At 41.7% G+C, this 16448-nt stretch overlaps 1 protein-coding gene across 2 annotated transcripts in view; it reads right to left on the reverse strand.

Moving 5' to 3' along the window:
* The window catches only part of XDH (xanthine dehydrogenase), a 108843-nt gene that overhangs the window by 45686 nt on the left and 46709 nt on the right, over positions 1-16448 (reverse strand). Inside the window, exon 1 of one of the 2 annotated variants that reach the window (XM_058801010.1) lies at positions 3132-3363. The exons of the other annotated variant lie outside the window; for it this stretch is intronic. Within the exon in view, the coding sequence (XP_058656993.1) occupies positions 3132-3185 (54 nt within the window). The 5' untranslated portion in view covers positions 3186-3363. Of the gene's footprint in view, positions 1-3131; positions 3364-16448 lie in introns of those variants that run through there. 2 annotated transcript variants of the gene reach the window in all.

The raw sequence follows: 16448 nt of genomic DNA on the forward strand, positions 1-16448 counted from the left end.
ACACCAGTGCAGGCTGGGCTAATGTGAGAGACAAGAAATTGCTGCAATCCATGTCCCTGTCTCACAAACCACCCCTTGGCACGTGGTTTTGTACAGTGACAGAATGTCAGCAGCACATTTGCAATGTCATGAATTCACACAGCAGGAATCTTCCCCACTGGCCACGTTACCACACTCTCTGCATGAATCAGCTGAAATATGTAATCACGATCACAGATGGATAGAACCATATTCTAACTTCGAATCATAGAATATACTGACTTGGAATAGACACACTGAAACCATCAAAGCTCAGCTCCTGGGCCTGCACAGGACACCCCAAGAATCCCAGCAGGTGCCTGAGTGCATTGTCCAAATATTTCCTGAAATCTGTCAGCCTTGGTGCTGCGACCACTGCCCTGGGGAGCCTGTTCCAGTGCCCAATAACCCTCTGGGTGAAAACCCTTTCCATAACCTCCCCTGATGGATGCTGTTTCCTCAGGTCCTGCCACTGGTCACCACTGAGAGGATATTAATGCCTGCCTCTCCACTTGCCCTCTTGCTAGCTGCTGTTCCAGCAGAATTGCACTTCCAGGCACTTCCCACCACTCCTACCATCACATCACCTTTCACGTGCAGCAATGTCCCAACAAACTCCACCTACACTGCCACAGATCAGAGTGCCCCAAGAGTCCAATTCTCTCTCTTAAACCTGCATTTTCTCAGGCAGTAACTTGAGCCACTTTAGCAACACACACAAAGAAAGGAATAGAAAAAAAAAAGCCACTGGAGGCTCTGGGTATAGCAAGTGAAACCTGCTCCTTCACTAGAACTGCCTGCTCCATGGGGCAGTGGGAAAGGATGCTAAGAGAGCTTTGACATTCAAATCAGTTGGTACTATTGGTAATATCAATCATTCCTTGGTGTTTGGTTTTTTTTTTCAGCCAAGCTGCCAAGATGACACTGTGATAAACCCCTTTACACATGCACACAGTCAGGCTTTTGTAAACAAGAACAGCAGTTCCATTAAAATTGCTGAAACGCAACAAGGCCAATGTCACTCACAGAAGGTTTATTACCTGCAGGACACAGCAAGGACAGGCAGAAGAACCAAAATAAACAGATTGTTGTTTTTTGCTGATGGCCTTCAGGGCCTAGGCCGCCATTTCTCCCCTTCTCTGCCTCACCCCACATGCATAAAAGAAATTCCCACAAGGCCAGCTCTGGACTTTGATTAATAGACATTTTCATGTGTTAGCAAAAAGTTTTCTCCAGAAAGAACTTCTCTAACAATTTGCACAGAGCAGTGCTCTTGTAATAACTGAGCACTAACCAGTGCTGCAGCACCATTTGTAAATCCCTGCATGCAGGAATTTGTTTACAAACTCCTCATACCTACCATGAGAGGCCTATTGGTTTTGAACCTCAGCTAATCTGGCACCAGAATTACAGTTCTCTGATTAGGGCATATCAGAAAAAAAACTGAAAAAAAAAAAATCAAACAAGACAGGGCACTTGACTTTAATCAGGGTCTGGATTGCCCAACACATTTGTGGCAACCTTTTAATGCAAGAACTAAAGAGCTCCAAGTTCACCCTCTACAAACTGAGGTTCACAAAGGAGGCATCTCACGAAAACCTCACAGAGCAAGAAGACAAAAAGTTAATGGTGTGCCACCTGTTGCCACCATAGCAGAATTCACCAGATAAAATTCAGACCATCCTATGCCACAATTTCAACTACCATACTCAATTATTAGTCACAATTACCTTGGAGCTTCATGTTTTCATCTCTTTCTAGAAACAATAAATGGCTGATATGTCAATTAACACATATGAACCACTACTAATCTGTGGGAGCAAAGCTTAAGTTGTCATCCTTCTCTATAAAAGCTCAGAACCAAGCCTGGGCTCTACATCAGCATTATATTTAACAACTCCATGACTAACTTTTACTGCACGCTAGATAAAATTTGTTCTTCAGTAAACTGTTAATATATCAATAAAACATCCCTATCAAATCCACTAGTACCTCAGAAAGTTCTAATTCCAATCCAGTTTGGGACACAAAGTCATAACTAAAACCCCTAATTGTAGCTACACTCTCATCCACATTAAACAGCCACAAAAAAGCAAAAAAGCAAAATGGATAGTAATCCTGTGCTAGTCTGTGAGGCAGGGCACAGAGCTTTTTAACCAACTGAGAATATTGTGTGATCCCTCGAGGAATTAAAAATAATTGTCCAGGGCAAACCCTATATAACACCTGATTTACACCCATAAGCAGTGCTCAGGGAAGGTTTGCAAACTCTTGCCTCCACACCAATGGGTAAGCAACCTTGGCCCCTTCCCTTCCCAGCAGGAAGCTGCTTTGGCACGAGTTCCCTTGCCCAAGTGTCTGGACAAGGGGAAGGTGGGAAGGCAGCACTGAGCTGAGCTCAGAAACAGAATTAACTTGGTAGTTGGTCCAAGAGTCAGCTTTGGCTTTTGTAACAAGCCTTTGAAGAGGCATTGCTAGCCAGGCAAAGTCCAAACTGAGGAAAGGGAGATCCAGGACAAGCTGTTCAAATGTGTCCAGCACTTGCAATGAGCAGCCCAGCCTCCTGTGAGACACAGTCACTCCTCAGGTGATTGCCAGGAATCACTATCAGTTCATGGGCTTTCATTCTGAAGAGTTTTCTAGCTTCTTAAATGGAAATGGAATAAACATTTTTCTAAATCCCTTTCAAAAACCAGATGTTAGAATTACTTATTGATGAATTATATATGGATGCTTCCATTTGAGTTGAATTTTCCAGATCTGTTGTAAATACTGAAATTATTTCTAGCAGGAATGCCTGTATTCAGCAGTGCACACTTATTTAAAAGTAGTTACATCAGAATTGCAGTAAATTATTGCCAACAAATCAAAAACATAAAAGGAAAATTATGTAATTGTGTTATCCTTTGGATAATTCACAAGGTAAACTCAAAGAAGAGAAAAAGCCATTTAGCAAAGCAACATATAATCTTCACAATTTAATACTTAAAATTCATGGAATGACTTTTAATACATTAAGAGTCATGTATTCTTATTAGAAAGCTTCAGAGGAGAAAAAAGATGACTAGAAAAGTAAGTGATCAAGCTGGACAGAAAGCTGGAATCCTCCTTACCTTTTTACCATTCACAAAGAAAACAAGTTCATCCCCTGCCTGGTTGGGAGCCATCCTGCACACCTTCCCAAGCTCACTGCAGCAGGGCCACAGAGCAGCCTTGTGAGAGCAGCCCTACTCCCAGAGCAGAGTGAGCACCAGCCACACACCCAGGTGACCCGAGTGTGCCTCCACAATGTTTGACTTGATTCTCACCCCGGTGCCCTGCGAGAGCCCATGTTATATAAGAGGCGATGCAGAGGCGTGCCAGCTGCCTGTGGTTGGTGCTCCTGCAGCCCTAATGACAGCAGAGCAGCTGGAAGCACAGAGTGACCCGCCCCCTTTTATATAGCAGAGGACCACAATTCAGCTGCATTCCCTTCGGATGATCCTGCCAGGCTTGGGGCACTGCTGGCAGCCACCAGCAAGGAATTCACAGGGGTTTTGCAATGCAATGCAAACTTCAGGGGAGGGAGGGAGGGGGCGTTCTCCCAGCTATCCCTCACCAAATATTGACAAGAAAAAGCTGTTTCCCTTGTTCTGTGCACAGCCATCCTCCTGGCATTCACCACACAGAGGTCTCTAATGACAGCACCTGCTTATTTAAAAAACTCCTTGATATGTGCTCATCTGCTGCTAGGCTTTCACTATTTTTCCTTGCAGTTCTAAAGCTGCAGTACCCTCTACCTGGGAGGACATAATCTAAACAGGTATGTGTTTGTCCACATAAAAGCAGTTCTAGAGAGCTGGCACTCTGATATCCAGTACCTCTTTTGAGGTGCTAGGCTAAAACCCAGCACCTCAAATAATGTTTGCACTGGGCCCTTAAAGCATTTATTCTTACCTGCTTTGGCTTAATCCTCACATCCTGGCTCCTGGGTGCACATTGCCAGTGAAATATAGAGGAAAACCAAGGAATTTTTGTCTTCCATTTCCCTGGTGGTGGTTTCTTCTGGTTTCTCCATTACACAACCACATATTTTGCATGAAGCCTTCCTGTTTATTTCTTCCAAAGCTGTCGGCAGAATCATCCACGTGATGGAAGAATCCATACGAAAGGCATTGGTTCCATGAACAAGACATCTAAACAGCTACTTCCAGTTTAAAATTCCACCACAAAGCAGCACAGTTCCAAAGTCCCATGGAAGTTTCCGAGCACTGTACCTTATCCTGCCTGCTCCATTCTGATTCTTGTGATTTTGCTTTCCTTCTTCAGTTTCAGTTATTTTTTTATTAGGTTTTTTTAATTATTTCTTTTAAATACCTAGGAAAGCACTATATCAAAGTCTTCTTCTCAGGAGCCTCTCTGATTAATAAGGTAACAAAGCCTAATTAAATTACAATTTTCAAAAATAGTCCTTCAGTATTACAGAAACATTTCACAGTGAACACAATACATACATTATTTTTACCAGCTTTTATCTTCTGTTTCATCTATTCTGTTTTCCCAGTCTATACCCTAGAAAAGCTATTTCATAACTAATGTCAAACACCATTTCAGCCTTCTTTATAGGCATTTCAGTTTGCTGAGAGTTCACAGCAAATTTGTGCTTAAAACCAGCTGCCTTAATCTATGTTTTCAGTGAGGTTGTGCACAGCTGAACCAGTGCTGACACCTATTGTCTGGCACCTCCCACTTTGCAATATCAGAGTACTAGAAAAAGCCCTTTTCTCCAGGTAATCTTAAGCTCTGTTGCTTGGTATTTCTGTGCAAAATTTACACAAGCACTACCCTCACATAGCAAGCTTCAATCTCAAAATTAGTGTACACAAGGTTACTACTCATTAATAGTTTTGTAATATTTCAAATAACAATTGTTACTCATAACCACAATTAACATGTTATTACAGCAACCTTAAAGCAACTAGCCATTACAGCATTAAGACCAAAATCAAACTTGTTTAGTTTCCTGATCTGTTGAATGATGCAGTTCTTAGGTTTAAAGAATATTTCCAATCATATCATCACTTTTTAAAGGAATCCCATACTGAAATTTCTGCTTAGCCTTGGTGATAACATTATAGGTAAACTATTGCTTCCTGCTAAATCAGTAAACAGCACTTTATGATATTCCATCAAAGGAATTTGATCTATCAACCTACTATATGCCCAAGACAAAACTAAAGGCAAATACAGCCATAATTGTGATCTCTATTTGTAGATTACATGGCAATTTAAAACTTCAGACTTCATCTCAACACAGTGACTGATCACACAGCACCAAATTCACTCATTCTCTCATCACCCTGATGGGATAGTCTATTACTACACCCATTTCAAGGGCAGAGAACCAAGACATACAGAACAGCAATTTTCCTAGTGCTCTCAATAACTCTGGAGCATGAGAGTGTGTGCTGTTGAAATCTTTTTCCATTTCCTGGAATCCCACGTGCTCTGAAACACAGAGCATTACAAGAAATCAGAGAAAAGAAAGTGAAAGCTAAAAAAAGCAAACTCACAAAATCCTCAACACAACTTCCTTAACTGAACTAAAAGAGAAAAGTTGCCTCAATCAAACAAAAATTAGTTATTAGATAAAGTATTCTGACTTACCAGTCAGATAAATTCTAGCAGGTTTTCCATTTTAGAAATCATCCCTTTGCCCATTAATAACTCTGAAATGGGAATGGTTTAGGAGTTCAAAATTCCTTGCAGTCTCATTCACTCACTAAAGAGCTCAGAAAGCAGTTCATATTAGTCAAGAATTTTTTTTTTAAAGCAGCTGACTGTCCTCATTCTGACTGGTTAGTCCTGCAGACCTGGCTGTTGCAATCATTATAATAATCATCTCTTCTGCAGATGATCATATGTGTACCTCAATAAATACAGTGAAATTTATGGAAACACTATTCCTGCCAGGAGTTAACTGCCAGAATTGGGTAAATGGATGAAAGTACAACAAGGAAACAATGCCAGGGGTAATAAAGGAGGAAATTTAAACAAATAGAAGTGAGATTTGTTGCTCTGTTCTCACGTTCCTCTTTCCAGGTAACAGGAAAGAAGAAACAGGTGAGTCTGAAGAGAATTCTATTAAGGGATTTATGTGGAGCAATTTTTAAAGCAAATACAAAAGAAAAGAGTCCCAAGTCAGCGCTTTAATGCAGTAACCCTGTATCAAGAAGCTTCCAGTGTCTGCACACTCACTCTGTGTCCCCTGCCCCTCTGGAGCCACTGTTGCTAAACCATTTTGGACAGCATCTTCCCCCTGAAGTGGAAATAACCTGTTTGCTTTAGTTCTGGTGACTCCTCTTCTGTTGGCTCATGTATCCTTTGTGGGAACACACACCGGAGTCTCTTCAGGGATCTCAAGAGGTCTCCCTGCACTGTTATCAGGGTCAGCCACGAGGGCATACAAAGTTAGAGCTGTGCACACCATCTCTTACTTCTTAAAAATCCCTTTTTAGAGCCTCAGCTATTGGTGGTTGTGGCTTTTGTTCTGTGTTCTCTGTATGAGTTTTAATAACCCCAAAACATCATAGAGGAATGATTATAAATTAAGTGTAAAGACAGAGTGTGTGACCTGAGGACGTTTGTTCTTCTCTTTGGCATCTCCTATCAGCCACTGGTGAAGACAGGTTCCTAAAAAAGTGGGCCTCGTATCTCTGGATAGGGACAGTCAGTCTTTATTGCCAAAGTCTCCAAAAAGAGCTCAAAGAAACAAAACCATTGGGGATCCTAATACAGACAGTAAACTTAATACCCTACAATAACAAAATACTCCAAAAAACCCCAATGAAACAAGCCCCCCCCCAAAAAGTAGCTCCACATAAAGCTGCCATATGATTATCAAAGTAAGGTACTGCACATTTTTTCAAAGGCATTTCTCAGAAATTAAAAAAAATAAATTATGTTCATGCAGTTTTCTGTGAGGGATAAATTCCTTCATGGTTACAGACATTTGAGAAATATCATCATTACAAAGCAAATATAAATTTGATTTCCCCATTGAGGTCTGTGAGTGGATACTAGCTCATTATTCATGAATCATTAATCATTCAGTGTTCAGCTTCTAATTGTACAAATATTGTCTAATTATCCAGATTTATTGCATGAATTATGATCTCTTCACCTGCTTTTGAAGATGGGTGGAGTTTAATTATAGCTCTTTTCTTTGTCCTACCACCTGTCTTCCTATGACAGCAAGAAATGAGCAAGGTTAGCCAATGCAGCCTTCTGTTGAGGAGTCCTGGTTGTCACTATTCATCACAATAATTAGCAGAGCATGACTGATTTCTGTTCATTCAGTGTTTCTCCCATTGCCTATTTCCAGTGGGCCAAAAAAAGGATGTTTCAGATATCTGACCTGAAAAGCAACTTCTTTTCAAGGAGGCCTGTTAACGTGAGTTCCTTGTTTCCAGCAGCACCAAACTTGACACCTATCAGTTGTTTTTTTACCTGCTTCCAGGTACCATGTGAGGGAAACTTCCTGTACCTGATAATCTAACTCAATAAAATTGTACATTCTTCATCTTTGTTTCCCATCATCTGTTGACATTTTAGGAGCATCTTTTGTGTTTAAACATTAGATCTCCGTCCCAGAAGGTGTGGGATCTCAGCACCTCAGGATGGAGGTGCAGAGTGGCCGAGAACACCCTTGGGGGGCTTGGGAGTCCTGGAATGTTGCCAGAAGTGTCTGGTGGCTGGACTTTGATCCGACACAGGAGACGACGCCTGTATGAGGACTGGGAAGGTTTCACTGGGTGAATGGTGAAGGGATAAGTTAGTTAAAGTGTAAAACACAGGGTTTAGGATTTTGGTACGGGGGGGTCTAAAGAAGCAAGATGGAGGAATTGGGGCGTGTCCTGTTCTTCTTCTTCTTGGCCTCCATCTTCTGTGGTGATGGTGGCACTTGGGGATTGGTTGTTACTAGAAGTGCACCGGTTAATAAGGGTAGAAGGTATTGGGGAAAAATTATAAATATTGTACACGTAACTTCGGGTATAAAGATAAGTGACCGCCCATGGGCTTGTGGAGTGTGCCCATGGCTGACTTGCTGTGCAGACCTCTGTCAGGCTGAAAGAAAATCTTTTAGATAAACAATTAATAAACACCAAGACTGAGACAAGATCAGAAGTCTCTCCTCGTCCTTTGAAGCGCCGGGTTCTTCAAGGCCATCCCTGGGCCTTTCCAGGTCACCTAAACAGCAGAAACAGAAAACTTACAAGCCTAAACAGCCGAGAAACCGAGCAAGTGGCATCCCTGAGCTATCTCCAGTCGTAAATCAGCAAAGAAAAACATGAAATCTACAGAAGGAGGCAGGGTTCCCTTGCAGAGACTGCCTGTTGCCCCTGTCACAGGAGGAAGCATTTTCTCCAGTGGGTATTCCAAGGAAGAAAGGGCAGGGAAGCAGCTGCAAGAACCACACCAGGTTCTTCATTCTTCTGCACAGCTGCTAAAGCACTGCCTCTCTGGCATCTAACAATCCCATTATATTCCAAGATCCCTGCACAGGTAAGTAGGAGCTTCTGGGCCACATTAAGTGAAAACTAGTTCCCATACCATACCCATGCATGGCTAACTTTCCACTGCTTTTCTTCACAGGAGAGAGTCTCTATACAAAAGGCTGCCTTGCTTGTCCTGTTCTGCCCCTGTGAAGATATGAATTAATTTTGTTTTGGCAATGGTAATACCTAGTTTGCTTTTGTCTATACACTGGATGCAGTCTAGCATCTGGCTCCTTTTCAAAACTCTGATACCAGCTATATGAAGTAAATTTCTATTTCATATACTGTCCTGAACCTGCCTGGGCATCTGCACAAATCCTCTGGCTGCTCTGTGTATCTCACTGGTAATTCTTTTCTCATTTCAGAATGCATTATTCTGATGGGCAGTTCATTTGAAAACCAAGAAATCCTCCACAGCTGCTTCTGCTAACAAAGAAACAAAAATGTTTTCCTGAATCAACCAAACATTTGACTGCTCCATCTAGGGAGGGTTTTGTATGCCAAAAGCTTGTAAGTATCCCCCAACTATGTGAGTCTGCCTAAGAAAAGGCTGCCTAAACAGAGACCTGCACTTAATACCTTGTACTGTGATTTCCCTCTAGTTCCCATCATTAAGACTGCCTACCTAGACTGGACAAGCATGGCAAGGCAACGCCACAGAGACTTTCAGAAGAGTTTTGTTATTATCAAAGTGCAGGAGAGCAGATGCCATCACCATCACTGAAACAGGCCAGTTGTCTCAAACTGCAGCCATCACGGTCAGCTGGTATCCCCCAGACTCTCCTGATTTCTCTTCAAAACAAATTCATTCTAAATAATTTTCCACTAAGCTATAGTAACAGACCATAAACATCAAGCAGGAAACAAAAAGACAGTTCTGGCTCAAGAGCAGTTGCTATAAAGCCAGCATGCATCATTTAAGGTGAAAATTAGAAAAGCCATACCCATTATAGCAGTAACATTGAGGAATGTCCTTCCAAGAGAAGCAGTGCATGAAAAAGAAGATGAACTGCTTAAAAACTGAAAATTGAAGAGCCTACAAAGTGGATAATATCTTAAGCACATATTGCAGAAGTTGAAACTTAAATTACTTCAAGTCCTGTGTTTCTCCTCCAATCCTACCTAGTGTCCACAAGACAGATTTTTCTCAAGTCATGTTCCTGATATCCTACAGTCTCAACTTGAAGTAAAAGAGCCTTCTTAGTGTCAAATTTAGTTTATTAAGAACATACAGGGAAGCCAACTGACTGCTTGTAGAAAGCCTGTAATGATGTACATCTAAAATGTGTCTTTGAATCCCTGGCTACTCAGAAGATCTATTTTTAATTGCCTGGATTATTTTCAAACAGAAGTACCTCAGTCAGACTTGTTGTTTTCAGCAATATGCCCAAGTAAGAACACTTAAGGGCACTAAATAGAAGTCCTATACCATCATTCCTGAAGCTAATTCATGAAGAACAAGTTACTTCCACTTTTCAAGAATTCTATTGGACAACAGTTAAAAGAGAGATTAATACATTACTGCCATTGTGCTTTTTCAAATGCTTGCATGATGAACGTGCAGATCTCAAATATTTCTGATCATTTGCCATGATTGCCCTTTATATCACCTGATGACAGATACCACAAAGTCTTCATCTACCTTCTGAATTGGAATGCCTTCCTTTTCTAATAAAGGCTTCCCCCACTGTAATTTTATATCCAATATTATTATTACACATGAGGACAAAAGGCAAAGCTGATGGTTTTCAAGGGTTGGCAGGAGGCTACTTTGCATCATTCAAGAAGTCACTTTGAGGTTTTGATATTTACTGACAAAATAATTACAGGCTGTTGCAATAAAATAGCCAGCGTGACTAATGAAGACACCTCACCAGAGTGCAGATATACCTGAGCTTTTCAGAGAACGCTGATGAAGTATCTTGATGTAAACATGATTAATAACCTTGTTAAAGTAAGATGACAAGATGGGCTTTAACCAAACAGCTTAGAAAAATACTTGAGAAAAATGGTGAAAGTGTAAGATAAAGATGTGTGGATGCAGAAATGCTCAAATTTTCTTTTCCTGGGCCAAGGGAAGTTGTGACCCAAGGGTTAACAAGGTTGGGACTGCAGAAATTGATAATGGACTACTAGTTGTTTGCTGCTATGTTATCTCTATGGATAGCAACACAGGAATGTCCAATCACACCTGCCTGGCTTCTGCTGAATAAACCTCTGATTTCCTTGCAATGGTTTTCCAGTGATCCTTCCAGGAGATAAATCAGCTCTGGAAGAGCAAATTCAAGTTAAGTGGTTAAAGGAGCCAACACTATTCACTTTGTTAAAGACAGCACAAAACCAAAGGTTTTACTCCCTTGAACAAAGTATAAGCTATGCCATATAAACAAAAACACAGTGGAGTGGAATTCACAACTCCATATCCATCTCCCCTTAAAGACCATAATGGCTCCAATCCTAATTGGTAAAAGCATTTCTGTCCCAGAGAAGCTGCACAGTGGTCCTAAAATATAATTTGGTTTATCACCACAATAGAATACTTGAGATACAAGGGAGATAATTTAATTTCTATGTCATAAAGCTTGTGATCTACAACAAAAGCTTCAGAGAAAAAAAAAAGGGGGGGAGAAAATAGCCCAGAGGAAAGACCTATTTCTATTCTTACCATTTTTATGGTGGCAATTACTGCAGCAGATAATAGCTTTTAGAAGGGACTAGTGTAGAGCCTGTAACATGCAACATCCTGCATATTCTATGTCTGACAGAATGTTGAGCACAAAGATGCAAACAGTAGCCAGCACTGAGAGCTGAAATATCACAAGTAAAACTGACAGGATTCCAGCATCAGCACCAAATACCCACATCCTGAGGAATTTCAGTGGTCATCTGAAGTACCCTCTTTTTTCCATCATCACATCATCCCATATCACAGCTATGCACAGCAGAAAAGTCAGATCCTTATTTTATTGAATTGATCTGCTGCTCTGGTCAGCAAACAATTGTTCCCAGAATTTACTTGTTCTGATTTAATCTTCTTAATTCAGAAAGTTATTGTTGTCAGCCACATTTACAGTGATGGTGAACAAAGAGGAGGAGCAAGGCCCCAGTGTGTTATTCCCTGCTCTGCCACTTCCCTTTCAGACAGAGGAGCTGCAGAAGACGGGAAGAACCACAACAAGCAGAAGACCCAGGAGTGGCAGCCAGTGAGAGATGTGATGATTATCCCTTTAGAAACAGCTAAATGTGATGGTAGACAGGCTTTCACTAGACACTGCTCCAGAACTTGTATTGGATTCTTCAAAGGCTGGTGTTATTTCTCATACTTGCCTTTTCCTTTACAAAATGAAGACCTTAAGCAAGCTGGTCTTCAAACCTCCCCTTTGATCCATTTACTGGAGTCACTACCTTTTACAATTTTTTAAGTGTACAAAGCCATCCTTATGAAAGAAAGACTCTCAGAAAACTACTCTGTTATATACATTACACTTGTCAATTCTATATTGATAAAAAAAAGCTATTTTCACCTTAGAAATGAAATTACTTCATTACAAAAGCTGGACAACCTGCCCAAACAGCAGGACAAACATTGAGGACGCCAGGGGTGAAATGTTCAAGAGTACTCAGTGCTGAGTTCTTAACTCACTACACTCAGTAGGAGAGAAGTTAAACAAACAAATGGTTTCTGAATATTTCCACCTAGTGAGAAACCATCCACTGTTTTCACTGAGACTAGAATCTGGACCCAGAACCTGTACCCTGTTGACTGAAACATAACATGTACATATCTTCACTTTGTTTACAGTTCTCAGGACTGATGCCCCAGGAAAAAAAAAAAAAAGATGCAAAGCCAAAGTAAGATCAATTAAGCAAAAGTAAACATATTAGGCTGTTTTTCCACACTGACCTGAGAGGTACAAAAACAAGATAAGTTTGAAGAATAACAAAGTACTACTAATTTTCCTGGAAGAGTGTTTTGTTTTGTTTTCTGGAAGAAGAAACAACTATAAAGTAGCTTATTCCATAATGCATAATCCAGTGAATTTCCAGGGACAGGAGAATTTAGAGAGTTCAAAGCATATTCTTTTACCACAACTCCATTATGTCTGTAATTTCCTATTTGGTTAAACAGTTCTAGTGAGTACAGACCCTCAAGTAATGCTTCAGTCTTCTAAATGGAATGGTTCATTAAAAACCAATTTACAATAAAACAACTCAAAAAATACACATAGATAAAAGTAAGAACCCACCAGTTTTGGGGAACTGTTGATGACATCTTTGTTTTTATATTTTCTCATGCTTAGAGTTTCTCAGGTCTCCTGACCAGTTTCCTGTCAGCATTCCTTGTAAGAAAAAAACATAATGGTCCCTGCTCCCTTCCCTACATTGACATCAGGGGAAGTGTGGATGCAGAAAGGTGACACAGTGTTCAGGATAAACGAAAGGGAAAAAACAAATTTTAGAGCTTTCACGGTCAGGGTCTGCTTATTTGTGAAAAGCCTGACTCAGCAGCGACTTACCAGCAAGCAGGCCCCTATTGGGCGAGGAGAGGGAGAGGATCCCGGGGCTGGCCAGCTGGGGAGGCCAGCAGCAGGACTGGGGGGAGGTCAAGGGCCTGGCAGGGCCCTGCTGCCAGGGAGGGCAGGCAGGGATGGACAATGGGCCGCCAGCACGGAGCTTCCCTTGCCCACCCTGCTCTGGTCACCCCACAGCCCTCAGCAGGACACCAGCGCTGGGACAGGGATCACCAGCCCTGCTCCACGCTAAGACTTGGTGCAGACCATTTTAAATGCAGTGAACCCTCTCACAAGCAGGCTTGAAAAAAAGAGAGGACAAAAAGCCCAGACAACCAGTGCTTGTATAAAGGATGATGGTGAGCAAGGACCAACACCCTATGGAGCCCCAGTGACCCCTGTTCCCACCTCAGTCTAGTGGCTGCTCTTCCCAGCTTGATATGGACTCAACTGTCCAGCCTGAGGGCACCTGCTCTTCTCAGAAGGGTCATGAGAGAGACATGTAGGTAACATAATCAACAAAAGCTGAAACAACCAGGGCTAGAGAGAAAAACGGCTAGGGAAGACCAGAGACACTTTAATTGGGAAAATTGACGCAAAAAAATCAACTTTCAGAATAAGAAGTGAGCAAAGGAAAATTATTTGGTGGGACAAATACAATAGATTCTTTGGGGAAAAGAAAAAGATCACTAAATTGTTTCAGCTGTCAAGTAAAAAGTCTTGTGGCCCTGCCCAGACTGACAGGGCAGAGTAGGATGGTTTCCTGTGCAATACAACTTCTCCTGCACCACACAGGACACTTCAAAAGCTGCTCTGACATGCTGTAAATAATTAACTTAATCCACATTGTGCAATCTTTTGTAAAAGATTACAAAACCCATTTATGCAATTGAGACATGTTACATTGGGACACTCAGAATACACCTCACCAAGCTGATGGGCCTCTTCTACTTTTCATACATAAAATGGAAAACAGACATAGCATAAAGTAAATTTGACATAAAATGTGGAATTACTACACTGGAAGAAAAAAAATTGTAAATTAGTCATTGACATTCTGCCACACAGCATTACTAATATTGAACTTCAACAAAAACTGCAACACAGCAATAGCTGTTTACTCTATTTACTCCATTGTAAAAACTATGAACAATACAAAATCTGACAATCTAGCTAAACTAGGATGAAATGACTGATACAACTTTTTTTTACTTTCAACTTATGTTCTGGTAAGAAGATGACAGTTTTCCTGTAAGCTTCCTATTTAAAAAATTCTTCACAAATTATTTCAGCAAAGTGTTCCTGTTGCATTGATAATGCAAACTCCTACAAGTGCTCCCCACAATATAAAAAGTTTCCAAACAATTATGACTGACTAATTACAACTACAAAAACATAGAATTGTTTAGGTTGGAAAAGACCTCTAAGATCATCAAGTCCAGCTGTTGACGCAGCACTGCCAAGTCCACAACTAAACCACAGCACTGAGTGCCACATCCACAGATGTTTTAAACACCTCCAGGGATGGTGACACAACCACCTCCCTGGCTAATCTGTTGCAGGGCTTGACAGCCCTCCCCATGAAAAGAAATTTGTCCAGTCTAAACCTTCCTGGTGCAATTTGAGGCCATTTCCTCTTGTCCTGTGTTAGGAAAAGAGACTGAATCCTGCCTGGCTACAGCCCCTTTTTCAGTAGAGAGCAGTAAGGTTTCCCCTGAGCCTACTTTTCTCCTGGTCATGCATCCCCAGCTGCTCCTCATCAGAATTGTGCTCCAGACCCTTCCCCAGCTCCATTGTCCTCCTCTGGAGTCTCTCCAGCACCTCAGTGTGTTTCAGAGACAGGCTCAGAACTGCACACAGGACTTGAGGTGTGGCCTCACCAGGGCCAAGCACAGGGAACAATCAGTGCCCTGCCCCTGCTGGCCACACTCTTCCAGACACAGGCCAGGATTCTATCAGCTTTCTTGGCCACCTGGGCAGGCTGCCAGCTCACATTCAGCCACTATCCATCAGCATTCCCAGATCCTCTTTCACCAGGCAGCTTTCCAGCCACTCTGTCCCCAGCCTGTAGTGATGCCTGGGGTTGTTGTAACCCAACTGCAGGATTGGCACTTCACCTCATTGAATCTATACAGCTGGACTCAGACCAGCAATCCAACCTGCCCAGATACCTTTGTAGAGACTTCCTACCCCCAGCAGATCAACAGTCCCACCCAGCTTGGTGTCAGCTGCAAACTGGCTGAGGGCGCACTCAATCTGCTCTTCCAGATCATTGGTAAAGGTATGAAACAAGTGGGGAACACCACTTGTGACTGGACACCAGCTGCATTTAACTCCTTTCACCACCAGGTTTTTACCCATCCACAGCCTTTCTCTCATCTCCTAAGAAGAGTGAGACAACTCAGACTATGTTTGCTATTGAATCATTTGAATATCATCATATAATTGAGAGTATTCATTTCCTTGCCTGGAGAAAGCAAGCTCTTGTCACCCTTGCTTGGTAAGACTTTATAATCCTCTTCACTGATTCCCAATGAAAAATTCAAGAACAAATTTAACACTTCCCTTTTTTTAGCCTTTCCATGTTAAGCATGTATGAAGATCACTACACACACCAGAGCTATAAAACTGTTGATCTGTTTATCCCACACCTCACACAGTATTTTAAATGAGCACCTTTAAGGCACAGAATTGAGAGTTAGAATGATGATCTGGTTGCAAAGTTATGGCAATGCATTGGAACTCCCTTTCCTCAAGGAAAAGGGGAACTCGCTCCAGATGACACCTCCTTTAACAGGACAAACCCCACACTTGGAAAAGCACACACAGACAACATTCCCTGCAAAGACGACAATGCTCTGACGAAGAGGTACCAAGTGACTTTTGAAGTCAAAAGAGGCCTAGAGCTCTTATTCCACTGAGATGTCAGAGGATACTTATTTGCTGCCATATTCTGCATTTTAAGCCTTCTCTTAGGCAGCATGGCATTCAGCCTGGGCCAAGCAGTTCCACAAGAGGCAAACTGATTACACAGCAGTCTTGGAGGTGGTGCTACACTGAGTTGAATGCACCCAAGTTCAACAGGAGTCTTTCTGCATAAACATGTCCACAGACTAAGCCAAGCAGAGTTACAGTGTTCACACAGTCAGACATCTCATCTATTAATATGACCAGGTATTTTGAGTTTCCCATTTAGCACCACAGAACTTCCAGAAGCAAGAAAGGAAAGCTGGGACAGATGAATCTTGATATTTCATTTTTTAAATTCCTTCAGCTTTTAGTCTATCTCCTCCATAATAATTGTCTTAAGACCATGACTGGCTTCAGTTGAGCTTTTACTCATAGTCCACTTTGATTCATACAGAACTGTGATTTCAAAAGT

Source organism: Ammospiza caudacuta, chromosome 3 (genome assembly GCF_027887145.1).
Source record: "Ammospiza caudacuta isolate bAmmCau1 chromosome 3, bAmmCau1.pri, whole genome shotgun sequence".
Lineage (NCBI taxonomy): Eukaryota > Metazoa > Chordata > Aves > Passeriformes > Passerellidae > Ammospiza > Ammospiza caudacuta.